This window comes from Rana temporaria, chromosome 5 (assembly GCF_905171775.1).
Source record: "Rana temporaria chromosome 5, aRanTem1.1, whole genome shotgun sequence".
NCBI classification, from domain to species: domain Eukaryota; kingdom Metazoa; phylum Chordata; class Amphibia; order Anura; family Ranidae; genus Rana; species Rana temporaria.
The window spans coordinates 14,509,255-14,530,771 of NC_053493.1; the positions used below are offsets into that span (position 1 = coordinate 14,509,255).

Genomic DNA, 21,517 nt, shown 5'->3' on the forward strand with positions numbered 1-21,517 from the left:
GGATGATCAGTGGAAACAGGAGGCACCTGAGCTTCATTCTGAGTGTCATGGCAATGGGTGTGATACTTGTGTACGTGGGAGGAGCCTGTGATACTTGTGTACGTGGGAGGAGCCTGTGATACTTGTGTACGTGGGAGGAGCCTGTGATACTTGTGTACGTGGGAGGAGCCTGTGATACTTGTGTACGTGGGAGGAGCCTGTGATACTTGTGTACGTGGGAGGAGCCTGTGATACTTGTGTACGTGGGAGGAGCCTGTGATACTTGTGTACGTGGGAGGAGCCTGTGATACTTGTGTACGTGGGAGGAGCCTGTGATACTTGTGTACGTGGGAGGAGCCTGTGATACTTGTGTACGTGGGAGGAGCCTGTGATACTTGTGTACGTGGGAGGAGCCTGTGATACTTGTGTACGTGGGAGGAGCCTGTGATACTTGTGTACGTGGGAGGAGCCTGTGATACTTGTGTACGTGGGAGGAGCCTGTGATACTTGTGTACGTGGGAGGAGCCTGTGATACTTGTGTACGTGGGAGGAGCCTGTGATACTTGTGTACGTGGGAGGAGCCTGTGATACTTGTGTACGTGGGAGGAGCCTGTGATACTTGTGTACGTGGGAGGAGCCTGTGATACTTGTGTACGTGGGAGGAGCCTGTGATACTTGTGTACGTGGGAGGAGCCTGTGATACTTGTGTACGTGGGAGGAGCCTGTGATACTTGTGTACGTGGGAGGAGCCTGTGATACTTGTGTACGTGGGAGGAGCCTGTGATACTTGTGTACGTGGGAGGAGCCTGTGATACTTGTGTACGTGGGATTTTTAATACATTTGCAAAGATTTCAGACTTCTTTCACGTTGTCATTATGGGGAATTGTTTGTAGAAGTTATAAGAAAATAATAAATTGAATCCATTTTGGAATAAGGCTGTAATATAACAAAATGTGGAAAAGGTGAAGCATTGTGAATACTTTCCAGATGCCCTGTATATAAGAAATCGAGGCAATAGGAAAAAAAAAAAGAAAGTGTGTCTTAGATCACCTTTTCCTTCAGTTAAAGTAGAAATCCATGCAAATCCTAAAATCCTTGCATCTACAGCCACCAACATTCTAACACCAACCCCTCTAGCCATGAAAAGAAAAAAAAAAGGATACATACCTTTTCTGCAGGCGATCTGACCCAATCTCCAGTGGCGGAAGCTCTGATCCCAGGCTGAGCTGTCAGCCACGGCTTCACTGTGTAGGTGGGTGTAGAGGACGTCCGCCAACGGAAGCCCCATAGTTACTCTATGGTAGACGTCACTTCCTATTCATTTCACAGCCGTTGTCAGACGTGTACTCAGAAGAGCTTCCGCCGCAGGAGATCGGCTTGGATCGCCTGCGAAAAAGGAATGTATATTCCCCCCCTTTTCAGGGCTAGAGAGGTTAGTTTAAAGCAGGCATATCCAAAGTCTGGCCCGCCTGGTTATCTGGCCACAAAAGATATATATGCTGGCTGCCTTGGAGGGGTTGGGCCGAGCCGTACACAAAAAAAAAAAAAAAAATCGCAATAAGCGTTTATTGATTGGTTTGCGCAAAAGTTATAGCGTTTACAAAATAGGGGGTATTTTTATTAATATTTTTTTTTACTAGTAATGGCGGCGATCAGCGATTTCTTTTCGATACTGCGACCTTATGGCATTTTTATAGCGCTCAGTGCTATAAAAATGCATTGGATACTATAAAAATGCCACTGGCAGTGAAGGGGTTAACACTAGGGGGCAGGAAAGGGGTCAAGTATGTTCCCTGTGTGTGTTCTAACTGTAGGGGGGTGGGACTGACATGGGGAAATGACTGATCTTCTGTTACATTGTATGAAGAAAAGATCAGCATTTCTCCCCGACAGGACCAGGAGCTGTGTGTTTACACACACAGCTCCCGGTCCCCGCTCTGTAACGAGCGATCGCGTTTGCCTGGCAGCGATCGTGCCCGCGCAAGGTGCAGAGAGCCGATTGGAAGGGACACCCCTAACCTCAGGCAATGACTAAGTGCCAACATTTGTGCGAAATGCTTCTACCTTTTTGTCCCCGGCTCCCTGTCAACCACTTGTCATATGAAGCTTCAATAAAAGTATTTTTAGAAGTGCAGCCGTCCGGAATCATTTCCTTATGTTACACAGCATGTGAGCTGGGTTAGCACCAGATTGGTGTGTGGGGGGGATTAAGCAGTTAACGCCTGCCGCATGTACATATACGTCCACAGAATGGCGCATATGGGCGTACATGTACGTCCCCGCCTTTCCGCGAGCCGGGGGTCCGATCGGAACCCCCCCCCCCGGTACATGCGGCGGTCGGAAACCCACGGGAAGCGATCTAGGACGAGGGCGCGGCTATTCGTTTCTAGCCGCCCCCTCGGGATCGCTCCCCGGAGCTGAAGAACGGGGAGAGCCGTATGTAAACACGGCTTCCCCGTGCTTCACTGTGGCGGCCCATCGATCGAGTGATCCCTTTTATAGGGAGACTTGATCGATGACGTCAGACCTACAGCCACACCCCCTACAGTTGTAAACACACACTAGGTGAACCCTAACTCCTTCATTGCCCCCTGTGGTTAACTCCCAAACTGCAACTGTCATTTTCACAATAAACAATGCAATTTAGATGCATTTTTTGCTGTGAAAATGACAATGGTCCCAAAAATTTGTCAAAATTGTCCGAAGTGTCCGCCATAATGTCGCAGTCACGAAAAAAAAAAAATCGCTGATCGCCGCCATTAGTAGTAAAAAAAAAAAAATAATAATAAAACTATCCCCTATTTTTTAAACACTATAAATTTTGCGCAAACCAATCGATAAACGCTTATTGCGATTTTTTTTACCAAAAATAGGTAGAAGAATACGTATCGGCCTAAACTGAGAAAAAAAAAAATGTTATGTTTTTGGGGGATATTTATTACAGCAAAAAGTAAAAAAATATTGAATTTTTTTCAAAACTTTTGCTCTATTTTTGTTTATAGCGCAAAAAATAAATACCGGAGAGGTGATCAAATACCACCAAAAGAAAGCTCTATTTGTGGGGAAAAAAGGACGCCAATTTTGTTTGGGAGCCACGTCGCACGACCGCGCAATTGTCAAGTTAAAGCGACGCAGCGCCGAATCGCAAAACCTGGCCTGGGCATTTAGCTGCCTAAAGGTCCGGGGCTTAAGTGGTTAAGCAGCTTTTCTTGTTTCATTGAAGATAAACAGGTACTACTTTTTTTTAGTAGTCCTAAAATGAAAGACTTTAGTTCCACTTCATGCACTTGTCTGCAGGTGTCAAAAGCAGTTAAGATTTTATATTCCAATAGCAAGGCAGAATCGTTTTGCATAGGCATTGATCATATACAAGACAAAGGAATTTCTAAAGATTTATTATAAAAGGTCTAGTACAGAAACATCACAAAAATGTACAATTATACAATAAAATATGATAAATATCCTGCTGTGTAAAAGTGCATGATTGCTGGGAGGCCGAACATTCATTTTATAGACGGTAAGATTAATAAATGCATTCCCGAGACCCGAACCCCAAATATTACCCGTCCTGCTCACCCCAAAAGTCCATCAATCTGGGTCCAGGGAGGAGAGTCAAAAATTCCTTCCGACAACATTCAGTCGAATTAAAATGAATATCGAAAAAATAAAAGGACGCCGAATTTCGTTGACTGATAAATTCATATTGTGGAATATTTGCCGCTGACCCCGTCTTGTCCTGTGTGGCTGCAGAGAATAAGATGTCACCCACCGAAAAGCAAAGTGCCAACCTGACCCAACACAACAACCCAGTATTCAAGGCTTGGTTGGGTGCACCAGTATTCAAGGCTTGGTTGGGGGCACCAGTATTCAAGGCTTGGTTGGGTGCACCAGTATTCAAGGCTTGGTTGGGTGCACCAGTATTCAAGGCTTGGTTGGGTGCACCAGTATTCAAGGCTTGGTTGGGTGCACCAGTATTCAAGGCTTGGTTGGGGGCACCAGTAGGGAGGCCTAGGACAAGGACTCGAGCGCCAGGCTCACTGGGCCGTGTAGGACGTCTGCCCTGAGGTGTGAACCCGGCAAAACTCCTGGCCGCTGCTGGCTTTGTTCCGGCATGGCTGGCCGGCTCTGGTGATGGCCTGGCAGAACTGGCGTGGAGACATCAAAGAAACGGAGCTGGATGGGAGACAAAGAAAATGGTGAAGCAAACGGAATTCCTCAGCACTTCTCTCTGGTCAGCGAAGGAAAAAATCTGATCACAGCCAAGAAATGAGCACACAAAGGTCTGCAAAGGTAGTCTCCATATTTTACGGACTAGTTCACCTTTTTTGGCACTAAACCCTCCTTTTCAGCCAAGGAAGCTGCCATCTTAGCCTCTGATCTGTAACTGTCATGGTGCTGCACAGGGGCAAACAACCCCCCCCAGCCCTCCACACCCCACCGCCACTCTTAAAGGGGTTGTAAATGTACAATTTTATTTCCTAAATAGCTTCCTTTCCCTTAGTGCAGTCCTCCTTCACTTACCTCATCCTTCCATTTTGCTTTTAAATGTCCTTATTTCTTCTGAGAAATCCTCACTTCCTGTTCTTCTGTCTGTAACTCCACACAGTAATGCAAGGCTTTCTCCCTGGTGTGGAGTGTCATGCTCGCCCCCACCCTTGGACTACAGGAGAGTCAGGACGCCCACTAACACTCAGCTCCTTTCTCTATCTGCAACTTAGAGAGCATCCTGACTCTCCTGTAGTCCAAGGGAGGGGCGAGCACGACACTCCACACCAGGGAGAAAGCCTCACATTACTGTGTGGAGTTACAGACAGAAGAACAGGAAGTGAGGATTTCTCAGAAGAAATAAGGACATTTAAAAGCAAAATGGAAGGATGAGGTAAGTGAATGAGGACTGCACTAAGGTAAAGGAAGCTATTTAGGGGAAAAAATTACCTTTACAACCCCTTTAAGCCTAACTGAACTATTAGTTGACACAAATCTCTTCCAGGTGCATCAAAAATGGTGTGCAAAGTCTAATCAGTCACAGCTTTCCAAAGTATACCACTGGCTGACCCACCAGGCCTTTTCTGGTACCCCGTTTAAAAGTTGGAGCTTTGGGGGGGGGGGGGGAGATTTAATTTAATTTTAGTCTTTATTTTTTGTTGTTTGTAACGGTCCACTGGTAACTGTTATAGCCGGTGGTTGTTTGCCACAGCTTGTGGCCTGTTGTATGTATGCTTAAAAAAAAAAGTTAGAGCCTTGGATAAAATTGGAGGGATTTGGAACGCAAATTGACATGTCAAATCCCATACCACTGTTCAAATCAGTGCGGTGACGCAAAGGATTCCCAAAAGTAGTCTCTGTACTACTTTTGGCGACTTCGAATTGCGATTTCCATAGACCTCCATGCAGATACATATATACACATATACACTCTGGGGATCGAAAGTTTGGGCACCCCAGGTAAAAATTTGTATTAATGTGCATAACGAAGCCGAGGAAAGACGGAAAAATCTCCAAAAGGCATCAAATTACAGATTAGACATTCTTATAATATGCCAAAAAAAGTTACATTTTATTTCCATCATTTACACTTTCAAAATTACAGAAAAAAATGGCATCTGCAAAAGTTTGGGCACCCTGCAGAGTTAATATCTTGTACTGCCCCCTTTGGCAAGTATCACAGCTTGTAAACGCTTTTTGTAGCCAGCCAAGAGTCTTCCAATTCTTGTTTGAGGGATCTTTGCCCATTCTTCCTTACAAAAGTCTTCCAGTTCTTTGAGATTTCTGGGCTGTCTGTCACGCACGGCTCTTTTAAGGTCTATCCATAGATTTTCAATTATGTTGAGGTCAGGAGATTGTGAAGGCCATGGCAAAACCTTCAGTTTACGCCTCTTGATGTAATCCCCCGTGGATTTTGAGGTGTGTTTAGGATCATTATCCATTTGTAAAAGCCATCCTCTCTTTAACTTCAGCTTTTTCACAGATGGCATCAAATTACCATCCAAAATTTGCTGAAATTTTATTGAATCCATTTTTCCTTCTACTCGTGAAATGTTCCCTGTGCCACTGGCTGCAATACAACCCCAAAGCATGATTGATCCACCCCCATGCTTCACAGTTGGACAGAGGTTATTTTCATTAAATTCTGTGCCCTTTCTTCTCCAAACGTACCTTTGCTCATTCCGGCCAAAAAGTTCTATTTTATCCTCATCGGTCCACAGAACTTGTTTCCAAAATGCATCAGGCTTGTCTATATGTTCATTTGCAAAGTTCAAACGCTGATTTTTGTGGTGAGGACGTAGAAGAGGTTTTCTTCTGATGACTCTTCCATGAAGACCATATTTGTACAAGTATCTCTTTATAGTGGAATAGTGTACCACAACTCCAGTGTCTGCCAGATCTTTCTGGAGGGATCGTGACGTCAAACGTGGGTTTTGAATTGCTTTTCTCACAATCCTGCGAGCTGTTCTGTCTGATATTTTTCTTGGTCTTCCAGATCTTGCTTTAACTTCCACTGTTCCTGATGACTGCCATTTCTTAATTACATTCCGAACAGAGGATATTGACATCTGAAAACGCTTTGCTATCTTCTTATAGCCTTCTCCAGCTTTGTGAGCGTCAACTATTTTCACTTTCAGTTTTCTAGACAACTGCTTAGAAGAAGCCATGGTGCTGATTGTTGGGGCAAGGTCAGATGAGTCTGGGCATTTAAAACCTTTGAGATTGGCATCACCCGGTCTTCCCAGACGATGATTGAGAACAATCCATGACACTGGCAGGTCTCAGCTTTGCAAAGGGGGCGGTGCATGCTAGAAATTCTGCAGGGTGCCCAAACTTTTGCAGACGTAATTTTTTTGTTTTCTGTAATTTTGAAAGTGTAAATGATGGAAAAAAAAAATCTAACTTTTGACATATTATAAGAATGTCTAATCTGTAATTTGATGCCTTTTGGAGATTTTTCCATCTTTCCTTGGCTTCGTTATGCACATTAATACAAATTTTTACCTGGGGTGCCCAAACTTTCCATCCCCACACTGTGTGTATATATATGTATGTATGTATGTATGTATGTATGTATGTATGTATGTATGTATGTATGTATGTATGTATGTATGTATGTATGTATGTATGTATGTATGTATGTATGTATGTATGTATATATATATATATATATATATATATATATATATATATATATATATATATATATATATATATATATATATATATATATATATATATATATATATATTAGTGCTGTCAGTTAAACGCGTTAACGGCGTTAACACAAACCCATTTTAACGCCGTCAATTTTTTTATCGCGCGATTAACGAGGTTCACCCTTTAAAACATTTTTTTTTTGTCAGCACGTACCTCTTAACCCTTTCACGCCGACAGGACGCATATATGCGTCCTCGGCGTTCGGGGGTTATACCGGGATGATGCCAGCAGCCGCAGGCATCATCCCGGTACCGTTGTTTAGAGCCGGCGATCGGCTATCCAAACATAACAACCGATGCGGCTAAAAGCCGCTCGGTTGTTATGCCGGAGGAGCGGGAGGGGACATCCCCCCCCTCCCGCCGCTCTGACCGGGCCTCCCGTCCCACCGGGAGACCCGATCCTCCATCCGCCGCGTTCTGTGTTCAGGCGGAGACTGACACTAAGCCGTAAACGGCTTTGATTCAGTCTCCGCATTGAAACCACGGAAGCGGTGTCATGACGTCACTTCCGGGTTTCTCGGCTGCCAATGACGCCGGATTTAAAAAAGTACACAGTATTCAGAATCGCCGTTTTCGGCGATCTGAATACTTTGAAGTGCAAAGGAGGGCTCGGAGGTCTTTTAGACCCCGATCCCTCCATAAAGAGTACCTGTCACCACCTATTGCTGTCACAAGGGATGTTTACATTCCTTGTGACAGCAATAAAAGTGATCAAAATGTCAAAAAAAACAAAAAAAAAAACACAATTTAATATTATAAAAAAAAAAAAAAAAAAAATAAGAAAAAAAAAAAGAAAAAAGTTTTAAAGGGTGAACCTCCTTAATTGCGCGATTAATCGTGAGTTAACTATGACATTAATGAGATTAATATATATATATATATACACACACACATACATACACACACACACACACATACACACACACACATAAAAAAATACACTTTAATAAATTGAAAAACCACGTGAAAGATTATGTTACGCCGAGTAAATAGATATCCAACGTGTCATGCTTTAAATTGCGCACGCAAGTGGAATGGAGACAAGCTACAGTACTAAAAAAAATCTCCATAGATACAGGTTACCCGTTTATAGTTACAGCAGAGGTCTAGCGCTAGAATTATTGCTCTTACAATCGCAGCAATAACGCACATGTGTGGTTTGAACACCGTTTACATATTTCATCCACATTCATTGGAGCTCCCAACTTGAAATATTAAAAATACTTATTTGATACTCACAGGTTACTGGACATTGAGCTGTTTGGACTGTAATTCTTCGACTCCGAAAGTGAATCGAATGCAGCACCCAGGTGTCTCTGGGGTATTCGGTCCTGCGCCACCTGAGGGTACAAATGATCATGTGGTGAGGGTCCTGTTACACCAATCCTGGATCACACAGCACTGACCGGCTCCTATAACAATCGCCATTACTGGCTATGCTATCTAGATGTTCCTCCATCACTGGAGAGGGAAATTCAGTAGCATTGTGTCCTGTGCAGTGTTGCCAACCTACCAGATTGAAATTTACTGGCACGACACCCGAAATTTACTGACGCAGCCACGTTTTAACTGGCATTTCACAAATGTTACTAAATTAAATTTTTAGGTGCAAATATCGGTATTAAGGCAACAAGTACGCTAGGCAAATCGCAATGTGATTTAAGGTAGATATTAAGGAGAAAAAAAAAAAAAAAAAACATTGTTATTTTCAATATAATAAGGGCAAATTACTTAGTCACATCATCCCCTGCCTCCATCCCCCTCTGCCACCAACACCCCCTGTATTCACCACCCTCTGTAGTGCTACAATCTCCCCTGCCTCCAATCTCCCCCTGCCTCCATCCCCCTCTGCGGTGCCACCAACAACCCTTGTCTCCATCCCCACCCTCTGCGATGCCACCACCCCCCCCTCTGCGATGCCACCCCCCCCCTCTGCAATGCCACCACCCCCCCCTCTGCGATGCCACCAACAACCCTTGTCTCCAGCCCCCCCCTCTGCGATGCCACCAGCCCCACCCTCTGCGATGCCACCGCAGCCACCATCACCCCCTTCCTCCAATCACCCCCTGCCTCCAACATCCATGCGCAGTTCCAAGTTGAACCAATCTTGGCTATTTTTACTGTCATATTTCCGCAACCACGGACATTTACGAACGGGGGGGGGGGGAAGTGCCCGTTTTTACGAACTGTCCATAAAAATACGGACGATTGCCAACACTGGTCCCGTGATGAGCGACACCGTCACTAGAGGTCGACCGTTATATCCATACTTGGCCTTTTTAACCACTTCCCTACCGGCCCATAGTAAAATGACGTCCACAAAGAACTTCTGCCGTTCAGAGTGGACGTCATATGACGTCCTGGGCTTTCCGTGTGGATATCTGAATGATGCCTGCAGCTAAGAGGCATCATTCAGATATCCTTCTAAACTGCCGGCGATTCTGCACAACGTAAGAACGATCATAGCGGCAGTTCCGCCGCTAGATCGTTCTTACAGGCGGCGGGAGGGGACATCCCCCCCCTCCCGCCGCCATCCGGTGCTTCTCCGGGCTCTCCCGTGCCATCGGGGGCCCGGAGAACGAATCGTCCGGCGCTCGCAGGAAGCATAGAGATGACTGGTGACCAGATGGTCACCAGTCATCTCTATGACCGTCGGAGGACCCGGGCGCGATGTGATGACGTCACGCCCGGGTCCCCGTAAGTAAACAAAGCCGCGATTGCGGCTGCTAAGCAACCACAAGCATGAGATCGGTGAATTTTTTTTCACCGATTTCATGCTTTCCAGCCTGGAGGAGAGATGTGGGGTCTTATTGACCCTGCATCTCTCCATAAAGAGTACCTGTCACACACATTCCTATTACAAGGGAGGTTTACATTCCTTGTAATAGGAATAAAAGTGATAAAAAAAAAAAAAAATTAAAAAAAAAAGTGTAAAGAAAGAAATAAATATATAAAAAAAAAAAGAAATAAAAATTTATTTTTTTAACGCCCCTGTCCCCGGTAGCTTGCGCGCAGAAGCGAACGCACACGCAAGTCCCGCCGACATATGTAAACGCTGTATAAACCACATATGTGAGGTATCGCCGCGTGCGTTAGAGTGCCAGCAACAATTCTAGCACTAGATCTCCTCTGTAAATCTAAACTGGTAACCTGTAAAAAATTTCAAATCGTTGCCTATGGAGATTTTTAAGTACCGAAGTTTGGCGCCATTCCATGAGTGTGCGCAATTTTAAAGCGTGACATGTTAGGTATCTATTTACTCGGTGTAACATCATATTTCATATTTTACAGAAAAATTGGGCTAACTTTACTGTTTTTAAATTTTTTTAATTCATGAAACAATTTTTTTCCCAAAAAAAGGCGTTTGAAAAATTATTGCGCAAATACCGTGCAAGATAAAAGGTTTCAATGACCGTCGTTTTATTCCCTAGGGTGTCTGCTAAAAAAACATATATAATGTTTGGGGGTTCTGCGTAATTTTCTAGCAAAAAAATTATGATTTGTACATGTAGGAGAGAAGTGCCAGAATAGGCCTGGTATGGAAGTGTGTATAACTGCCCGGTATGGAAGAGGTTAAAGAAATCAGCATCGGCCGATTATTATGTAAAAAGAGGCCGATTGTTTGGGATCTGAGGCAGGGGCGTGGTGGGTGGAAATCCCCCCTAGCCCCCCCCGCCCCACCGTCTATTCTAAACAGCTGCTATCACGGCCGCTGCCTGCTGACTTTTTTTCCCCCGCAGTGCAGCACGTCAGGGGACGAATGGAGCAGTCTTTGGCCATGCAAGGGGACAGAATGGAGCGCTACACTGGTGGGCACTGGTGAGGTGGCAGTGAATGACAGCTTGGCACTGGTCTGGTTGCCTGCACAAATGGGCACTGATGAGGTGGCGCTGACAGGCTCCACTGGTGGGCACTGATGAGGTGGCACGAATGGACACTGATGGGCTGCACTGGTGGGCACCAATGAAGTGGCACTTAATCTGATGAGGTTGCTCCGACAGGCTGCACTGGTAGGCACTAATGGATACCGATAGGCTGCACCCCACCTCTCCACCCTAGATTTTCTGAGAAGATAAAAAAAAAAAACGGCCACAAAAATCGGCAACATATATCAGTCATCGGCCGCCCCGATTTCTAAATATTGGCATCAGCAAGAGAAAAAAAAACCCATATCGGTCGACCTCTGTCACCACAGGAGCAGGTAAGTAGTTTCTTTATCAATCATGTTGCTGAAACACTGGTTCCCAATAGTGGCAGCTGGTGTTATAGCTACGGGTACCATTAGAAGTAAACGTCGGTGTGCAGCCTATTGCATTGGGGTGTGCACCCCAAAGCTGAAATGCACATGCATGCGTATGCATATATAGAAGTACACACACGTGAATGAGCCCTAACTTTTTGTATTTTCACTTTAAATTCTTTTTTCCCCCACAATGCAATGTAGGCTTTGGTGAAATATCAGGGTCGAAACATTCCCAGTTCCTCCCCGCAGCCTCAGCTGCGCAGAATGAACATGAAGAGCTCTGCACAGCCTTTTTGTTTGTTCATAAAGCGAAGCATAGTAAACACCGCTTATTTATGCTTCAGTTATTAATGAACAGAGTGATTGTTCAGAAAAGGAAGAGGCCAGTAAACATGGTTACCATCCCCTTCCCCGTTCATCCTGAAGATCCTCCTGTGTGTTTGTAGCAACTGGCAGGAGAGGAGGGAAGCCAGCAGTGCTGCGAGTGGTGGTGGTGGTGGGGGGGGGTCAAGCACCAATGCTAATGCACACAAGGTGATTATAACCCTAAGGTCAATGCTGCTGTGTCCGTCCATGAACGGAAGAGAAAAAAAGGATGGTCACCAAACATTGGTATACACCATTTGCAACTTTTCTAACCCAATTCCCCCTCCTGGAACCTCAGAGGCCACCACTGCACATAAAAAGGGATTGGCTGAAGTCTGGAGCCCCTGAGCAGCACTATATCTTTAGGCCAACGGCCTCTAGTGAAGGGGTCTCCAAACTATTGCCCTCCAGATGTTCAGGAACTAAAATTCCCATTATGCCCAGTCATGTCTGTGGCTGTCAGAATTTTACCATGCCTCATGGGACGTGTAGTTCAACATCTGGAGGACAGTGGTTTGGAGGTCTAGTGGCTTTCCTTTTCAGCACAATGCCAAAAATAGACAGCAACTGAGCATGTGCAGAGCAGGGCGGGACAGTACAGGGAAACCTCAGATTGCGAGTAACACGGTTAACGAGAGTTTCGCAATACAAGTTTTTTTCTTTTAAATCCTGACTCTGTATGCGAGTGTTGTCTCACAAAATGAGCCTCTGCGGTGTGCAGTACCGCATTTGGCCAGAGGTGGTGCGGGGGCGTTGGAGCCGTGGAGAAATGTCTGAGTATTTCCGAGGCTCTCTGGCGCCCCCCCCACCTCTGGCCACATGCAGTATTGCATGCCATTGAAGTCAATGCAGAAAAATATATTTTTTGTTTCCATTGACTTCTATGGGGAAACTTGCTTTGATATGCGAGTGCTTTGGATTTCGAGCGTTCTCTTGGATCGGATTATACCCGTAATCCGAGGTTCCACTGTATTACTGGATTTTAAATATAGACACTTATTTGTAATGTTTTACATAGCGATACCTGCAAAAGAGGCCAACCTGAAGTGATCTAGCAGGACTTCATCTTCTGACTAAAGTTTTATTTTAAAACAACCTCAACAAAATCTCCTTCAGTATTACAGATTAGAGGCGAGATCCACCCAGGACCATCATGTGAGGAATGTCAGGATCGTTCTACAGTGAAGTCCATCAGGGATCTACTCACCACCTTGGAGGGGCTCTCATATACCCGGAGGGATTTGGTGAGACTGAGTCGGCGAAGCTTAAAAGCTGGTGTAGACTGACTGGGAGTCCTCAATCCATGCTGCACCTTCCAGTCTACGGGTGTCGGAGATGCGATGATTGACACATCTTTCACCAAAGAGTCATCACCCAGCACTGAATCTGCAAGATGAAGGGAAAAAATGAAACTCTGGGTACAGTATATCAATTGAATATTCCAAAGCCTTAACCACTTAAAGCGGGGGTTCACCCTGTTAAAAAAAAAAAAAAATGTTTTTTTTTATTAGACCATTACTTTCGGCATCGTAGCGCGAGCTACGGTATGCCGGTCCTAAATTTTTAATCCCCGTACTCACTGTGCTATCGATGATTGAAGAATCCGGGGAATGGGCGTTCCTATGGTGAGAGAAGGTGATTGACGGCCGGCCCTGGCAGGTCACGCTTCTCCGGAAATAGCCGAAATAGGCTTGGCTATTCACGGCGCCTGCGCATAGCCTGTGCGCAGGCGCTGTGAGTAGCCGAGACCTACTCCGGCTGTCTTCGGGGAGCGTGACGTGCCAGAGCCGGCCGTCAATCATCCTCCCTCTCCATAGGCACGCCCATTCCCCGCGGGAGTCGGATTCTTCAATCATCGATAACACAGTGAGTACGTACGGGGATTAAAAATTTAAGACCGGCATACCGTAGCTCGCGCTACGATGCCGAAAGTAATGGAATAATGAGGTGAAGGAGGGTGAACTACCGCTTTAAAGGACCGGACCAATATGCTGCTAAATGACCCAAGGGGTTTTTACAATTCGGCACTGCGTCGCTTTAACAGACAATTGCGCGGTCGTGCGACGTGGCTCCCAAACAAAATTGGCGTCCTTTTTTCCCCCACAAATAGAGCTTTCTTTTGGTGGTATTTGATCACCTCTGCGGTTTTTATTTTTTGCGCTATAAACAAAAATAGAGCGACAATTTTGAAAAAAAAATGCAATATTTTTTACTTTTTGCTATAATAAATATCCCCCAAAAATATATAAAAAAAAAAATTTCCTCAGTTTAGGCCGATACGTATTCTTTTACCTATTTTTGGTAAAAAAAATCGATTGGTTTGCGCAAAATTTATAGCGTTTACAAAATAGGGGAGAGTTTTTTTTATTATTTTTTTTTTTACGACTAATGGCGGCGATCAGCGATTTTTTTCGTGACTGCGACATTATGGCGGACACTTCGGACAATTTTGACACATTTTTGGGACCATTGTCATTTTCACAGCAAAAAATGCATTTAAATTGCATTGTTTATTGTGAAAATGACAGTTGCAGTTTGGGAGTTAACCATAGGGGGCGCTGTAGGAGTTAGGGTTCACCTAGTGTGTGTTTACAACTGTAGGTGTGACGTCATCGATCGAGTCTCCCTATAAAAGGGATGACACGATCGATGCAGCCGCCACAGTGAAGCGCGGGGAAGCCGTGTTTACATACGGCTCTCCCCGTTCTTCAGCTCCAGGGAGCGATCGCGAGGGGGGCGGCTAGAAACGAATAGCCGCGCCCTCGTCCCGGATCGCTCCTGAAGCCACGGGAACCGCCGCATGTACCGGGGGGGGGGGGGGTCCCGATCGGACCCCCGACCCACGTCTAGGCAGGCACGTACAGGTACGCCAATGTGCCTGTCCGTGCCATTCTGCCGACGTAAATGTACATGCGGCGGTCCGGAAGTGGTTAAAGCATGTGTTGGCTTGACCCAACAGGCTCCACCTATCTGCTAGTTTTAGATGGGTTATCGACTCTAGGGGGCGCATGCTCTCTTCCTCGGTTCCCAGCTCTGCTACTGACCACCATGAGGATATGGGCCCTTAGGCTGCATTCACACCTGAGCGTTTTGTCGCTTGAAGCGCGACGCTCAAATACGCTAGGAGGGGAAAAAATACATTATTCCCTATGGAGATGGTTCACATCTGCACGCCAATACGCCTGACGCCAAACGCCTGAAGCTCAAACAAGTTCCGGACCCTTTTTGTCACACGTATCGGGCGGGTTTGGGCGTATTTGAGCGTTTCCATTTCCCATAGAAAGTAATGGAAACGCTCAATTCAAGCGACTAGCGCGACAACGAGCATTTGCTACGGGCGTTTTGTCGCTTTAATTAACCCCTTAACGCCCGCCGCACGACTATATACGTCCGCACAATGGCACGGACAGGCAGAAGGACGTAAATATACGTCCTTGCCTTTCCACGGGCGGATTCCCTCGGGGAGCGATCCGGGACGACGGCGCGGCTATTCGTTTATAGCCGCTCCGTCGCGATCGCTCCCTGGAGCTGAAGAACGGGGAGAGCCGTATGTAAACACGGCTTCCCCGTGCTTCACTGTGGTGGCGCATCGATCGTGTCATCCCCTTTATAGGGGAGACACAATCGATGACGTCAGACCTACAGCCACACCCCAAACTCCCAAACTGCAACTGTCATTTTCACAATAAACAATGCAATTTAAATGCATTTTTTGCTGTGAAAATGACAATGGTCCCAAAAATGTGTCAAAAGTGTCCGAAGTGTCCGCCATAATGTCGCAGTCACGAAAAAAAAAAAAAAAATCGCTGATCGCCGCCATTAGTAGTAAAAAAAAATTAATAAAAATGCAATAAAGATATCCCCTATTTTGTAAACGCTATAAATTTTGCGCAAACCAAATCGATAAACGCTTATTTTGATTTTTTTTACCAAAAATAGGTAGAAGAATACGTATCGGCCTAAACTGAGGAAAAAAATAAATTCTATATATGTTTTTGGGGGATATTTATTACAGCAAAAAGTAAAAAAGATTGCATTTTTTTCAAAATTGTCGCTCTACTTTTGTTTATAGCGCAAAAAATAAAAACCGCAGAGGTGATCAAATACCACCAAAAGAAAGCTCTATTTGTGGGGAAAAAAGGATGTCAATTTTGTTTGGGAGCCACGTCGCACGAGCGCGCAATTGTCTGTTAAAGCGACGCAGTGCCGAATTGTAAAAACGCCTTTGGGCATTTAGCAGCATATTGGTCCGGGCTTAAGTGGTTAATAAAACTTGTCGCCCAGGCAGAAGATTAAACATTTTTACCAACATAGCAACAAGTGATGAAAAGATGATAATTTTTCCTATTGGCTAAAATAAAAAACGTCGAAGTACAAAAACGTTGGACGACGCTGTATGCAAACGCGCAAATAAGCATGAATACGCGTGACAAACCGCCGGAAAAAAAACGCCCGAAAAAACGACCGACGCTCAGGTGTGAATGCAGCCCGACGCTCCTCTTGATAGGAGGAATTTAGAAGTCTTGCAAGGATGGTGGAAGCTCCTTGTAATGGGCAAGGCAACCATTCAGAAAAGGAGAATGCCGAGTGGAAATCTTACAATTGTAACTTGGTGGCTTCACTGACTGCCATCCACCAAATACGGAAATAAAAGCATTTCCAGTAGGTCATCATTGGTAGCCCCCCCAATGTCTCCCAGTTCAACTGCTCCTTAATTAGCATCATTTAAAGAAATTCATGGGCACCAACTGCTAGCCATCTGCTCATGCCTGGCAATCTCATTTTACTTAACCACTTCAGCCCCAGACCATTTGGCTGGCCGAAGACCATGCCACTTTTTGCCATTCGGCACTGTCGATTTAACGGACAATTGCGCAGTCGCGCGACGTGGCTCCCAAACAAAATTGACGTATTTTTTTCCTCCTACAAATAGAGCTTTTTTTGGTGGTATTTGATCTCTGCGTTTTTTTTTTTTTTGCGCTATAAACAAAAATACAGCGACAATTTTGAAAAAAAAAAAATATATATATATATATATATATATATATATATATATATATATATATATATATATATATATATATATATATATATATATATATATATATATATATATATATATATATATATATATATATATATATATATATATATAAATAAAACTTTACCAATATAAAAAAAAAAGTTTTCCTCAGTTTAGGCCGATATGTATTCTTCTACATGTTTTTGGTAAAAATAAAAAATAAAACGCAATAAGCGTATATTGATTGGTTTGCGCAAAAGTTAAAGCGTCTACAAAATAGGGGATAGATTTATGGCATTTTTATTAATTTTTCTTTTACTAGCAATTGTGGCGATCAGCGATTTTTATCGTGACTGCGACATTATGGTGGACACATCGGACACTTTTGACACCATTTTGGGACCATTGTCCTGGATCCAGCGATCAGTGCTATAAAAAATGCACCGATTACAGTAAAAATAAAACTGGCAGTGAAGGGGTTAACCAGTAGGGGGCGCTGAAGGGGATAAGTGTGTCCTAGGGATTGCTTCTAACTGTAGGGGGATGGGCTGTGTGTGACAACACTGATCACCGCTCCCGATTACAGGGAGCAGTGATCGGTGTCCTGTCACTAGGAAGAATGGGGAAATGCCTTGTTTACATCAGCATTTCCCCGTTCTTCCTCTCCCTAAAACGATCGCAGGTATCCCCACGGACATCGAGTCCGCGGGACCCGCGGTCTGGACTCACAGCGGGCGCGGCCACAATGCTGCTTCTTAAAGGGGACGTACAGGTACCAGTGGCGGCTGGTGCTCAAAATTTTTGGGGGGGTGCAAACAAAAAGAAAAAAAAATTGCAGCCTCACTGTGCCCATCAAACGCAGCCACAATGCCATCAATTATCGCCACTGTGCCATGCCATCAATTATCACCACTGTGCCATGCCATCAATTATCGCCACTGTGCCATGCCATCAATTATCGCCACTGTGCCCAATGCAGCCACTGTGCCCAATGCAGCCACTGTGCCCAGTAAAATGCACTTACCTTAATCCTTAGACGACCCTCGATGTCTTCTCCCGCCTTGGTGACGCTTCAGCCAATCAGGTTACCAATAACCAGAATCGGCGAACCCGATTGGCCGAGACGGCAGTCAGTCTTATCCAAGGAACGCACCCCCCGTACGTTCCGAGGATAAGACATCCGGGAGACGAGGGGTGTACTCGGAAAGCCTATCAGAGCCGCTGGCTCTGATAGGCACTTCCGCACAACCAACCAGCTGCCGTTATTCAGGTGGTCGGCGCTCAATTTCCGGCCATCTGAATAGACCAGCGGCAGTTGGCAACAATAACATCCATTCATGCAATGCATGTTATTTATCAGTGGCGGTGCGGAGCCAGAGGGGGCGGCGCTCCAGCACCCTCTATGGACGGACCGCCGCTGACAGGTACGATTATCTGCCCAGCCATGCCCTTGTGCCGACGTATATAGTGGTGCGCTGGTCAGACTCCAAACGCAGCAAAGTGGGAATAAAACCCCAAATTGCTCAGTCTGCCAGACTTGCCACATTAGGTACATTTCAAGCTCGGGGGTTCACTTTGGATGAACACGGTCACAATTAAGCTCCAGGTTGCCATTTCTCACCATCTAAAAAACTGTCATTCGCCAACTTCTTCAGCTCCTCCTTCAGCAGCGTCTCCTCGAACATCCTGCCAAAACAGAAGAGGTACAATGAGCCAGGGGGAAATTTTTAATGTTTATACAGTTTCCCTTACTTCAAAAGTTGCAGTTTTACATGCATGACTTTGATTGGAAGGGGAAATCAAGGCAAAGACAGTAAAGGAGGTCAACAGTCTTAATACAAAGTCATCTGACCATTACCCGAGCAGCCATGGCAGCAGGGCCGGATTCTCTCTCCCTGCCGCCCCAAGGCCAGGTTCCTGCAATGCACCCCCTCCCCGCCAACCGAACCAGCCCCCCCCCCCCCAAATCAATTGAGAATGGCAACCGGATGGCAGGGGCTGCACGGTTAATTAAAAAAAAAAAAAAATTTGTTTACTTTATCACTTTTATTTTTATTGTAGCTTGACGTTTTACTCTTTTCTTTTTTTTTGTATAATTTTCTTATTCTTTACTTTTTAATTACTTTATTTTATTTTTTATTTTTTTTATCATTTTCACTTAACTTTATTGCTTTGTCACCTCCAATTGTGTGATAGCAATTGGAGGTGACAGGTTCTCTTTATTGACCCTGTTATCTCCAAAACAGGAGTCCTAGCTAGAACTCCTGTTACGGCTGAGATGGGAAGAGCGCAGCTCACCCCTCTCACTGTGTACATCGGCGGCAGGGACAGAAGACAGACTCGGCAGCCGGGGCGGGGGAGGGGGGTTAACGGATTCCTGAAGACAGAGCCAGCAGAGAGGTATGTGTGTGGGGGAAATGGATGGCAGCACACATTTTACAAGTGATTTCGGCGACATTGCAGCAATCACTTGTTAACAAGCAAGCAGATTCCCCCACACTACATTTAGTCCTGCTAGAAAGCAACTTACCGCCCTTAACTGTGTTTCGGGCGCCATGCCACTGTCGCCCCTTGGTGCCCTGCCGCCCCGAGGCCTGGCCTCTGTGGCCTTGTGGGAAATCCGGGCCTGCATGGCAGTAGAGGTCAGCAGTCTTAGTATAAGGTCATCACACTGTAACGGTCAGGGGTTAACGCCGTTTACGATATTTTATTCCACCAACCAACGACAGCTTATCGACACTCCACAATCCAGCAACGACGAACATGGCCCATACAGATTCCCCAGAAACGAGACACAGCTCTGTTCTCTGGTTCCAAACAGACACTTTATTGGGAAAACTCAGGCTCTTCTATACAGTCAGCAACCAAATATGAACAATGACTGAACTCCACCCACAACATGACACAAGGAGCCCAATACAAATTTTTAGTCAGACTTTCTGGCACCGATATAATCCACATGAGCTAATTAGCTACAGCTGACAAGTCAGACATCAAGACTCCAGCTTTTCTCACCTGCTATACAATACCACATTTATCATCGATAGAAATTCACCCAAATCAGTGTTAATTAGCAATACACAATGAAAAAGGTCTTTAGAAGCCAGACTAGGGTTAGTTTACATGACAGTAGCAGACTTAATTACCCCCTTAACAGTCTATGTTCCACATTGAATGAGTCACTCTCCTATTTACCTGTTGGTTTCAGAATCAACCACCTGTAATATTTCAAGATATCCTGCAATACATTGTGAATTATCATTACTGTCCCATCTCATGTAATCCGAGATATAATTTCTCAGTCATCCTATGCCCCTAGTGGACATAGGATGACCCTAGACACAAGAGTCATTGGTGAAGCTGAAACAGGAGTACCCCACATCCTTCAAGAGCCTCTGGGTCCCACGGGCCATACCGTTACACACACTATTAGGATGGAGCTTCCATGACAGAGGAAGTTGGCAGCCCTAGTAGGTAATCTGTCTGCTTGAGTAGCCATGGCAGTAGAGATCAGCAGTCCCAGTTCACGGCACTCCACCACTAACATGGAGCAGCATTGACAGATTGGGGGTCAGCAATCCTAGTATAAGGTCATCTGACCACCAACATGGAACAGCCATGACAGAGGTCAGCAGTCCAAGTGTCAGGTCCTTTACCACAAGCATGGAGCAGCCATGTCAGTAGAGGAGATCAACAGTTAAAGGTCACCCAGCCACTAACCTGATGCAGCCATGACAGTAGATAAGGTCCACCATCCTATTATAAAGGTCACCTCACCATTACCAGAGTAGCCATGCCAGTAAAGGATATCAGAAGTCCTAGTTTAAGGTCCTCTACCACCAACAAAGAGCAACCATAAAACAGTAGGGGAAGTCAACAGCCTTAAGATAACCTGACCATTACCCAAGCAGTCATGGCAGTAGGGGGTCAGCAGTCCTAGTATAAGGTCTTGTCACCATTCGAATGGAGCAGCCATGACAGTAGACGGTGGTTAACAGTTCTAGTATAAAAGGTCATCTGTCCACCAACATGGAACAACCATTACAAAAAGGTCAGCAGTCTTGGCATCAGGTCCTTTACCATCAGCATGGAGAAGCCAGGACAGTAGAGGAGATCAACGGTCCTAGCAGTCCTGGGACAGGTTTGTCTAGTGCCCAGGACAAGGACGCATAACTACCGTATTTATCGGCGTATACCGCGCACTTTTTTGCTCCGAAAATCAGGACAAAAACGTGGGTGCGCGATATACGCCGATACCCGCGCTGTGTTCGAACCAATGTACCGACATATACCGAGTGGAGTACACTCGGGCGGGCTCGGCTCCTCTCGCGGTCACGTCCTGTACGCGAGAGGAGCCGAGCCTGCCTGACTATACCCGAGTACACCGCTCGGTATATGTCGGCGCAGTGGTTCGAACACAACGCGGGAATCGGGGATCGAGCGGGGAGGACACCACGATGGCCGCCAGAAGGACGCCGGACCGGACGAGGCCGCCGATGGACGACGGGCAAGACACCGACGAGGGGCATCCAAACTAAGTATTTTTTTTTTTTTGCAGGAATTTTCCTTCAAGTTTGGGGGTGCGCGATATACGCCGGGGCGCTTTATAGCCCGATAAATGCGGTACATCCTCTCCCTCATTGTTAATGCATGCCTTAAAATTGGTTTACTACCCTGTGTCCATTCTTTTTGCTCTTCTG

The 21,517-nt window shown here is 45.5% G+C and overlaps 1 protein-coding gene across 2 annotated transcripts in view; it reads right to left on the reverse strand.

Annotated features, from left to right (window-relative positions):
• Window positions 1-3,360: 3,360 nt before the first annotated feature.
• The window catches only part of LOC120939830 (protein brambleberry-like), a 50,520-nt gene continuing 32,363 nt past the window's right edge, over window positions 3,361-21,517 (reverse strand). For both annotated transcript variants that reach the window (XM_040352207.1, XM_040352208.1), the window contains exons 10-13: window positions 18,439-18,503; window positions 13,002-13,180; window positions 8,425-8,525; window positions 3,361-4,153 (exon numbers count right to left, since the gene is read on the reverse strand). In XM_040352207.1, coding sequence (XP_040208141.1) covers window positions 4,015-4,153; window positions 8,425-8,525; window positions 13,002-13,180; window positions 18,439-18,503 — 484 coding nt within the window. In that variant the 3' untranslated portion in view covers window positions 3,361-4,014. The remainder of the gene's footprint in view (window positions 4,154-8,424; window positions 8,526-13,001; window positions 13,181-18,438; window positions 18,504-21,517) is intronic.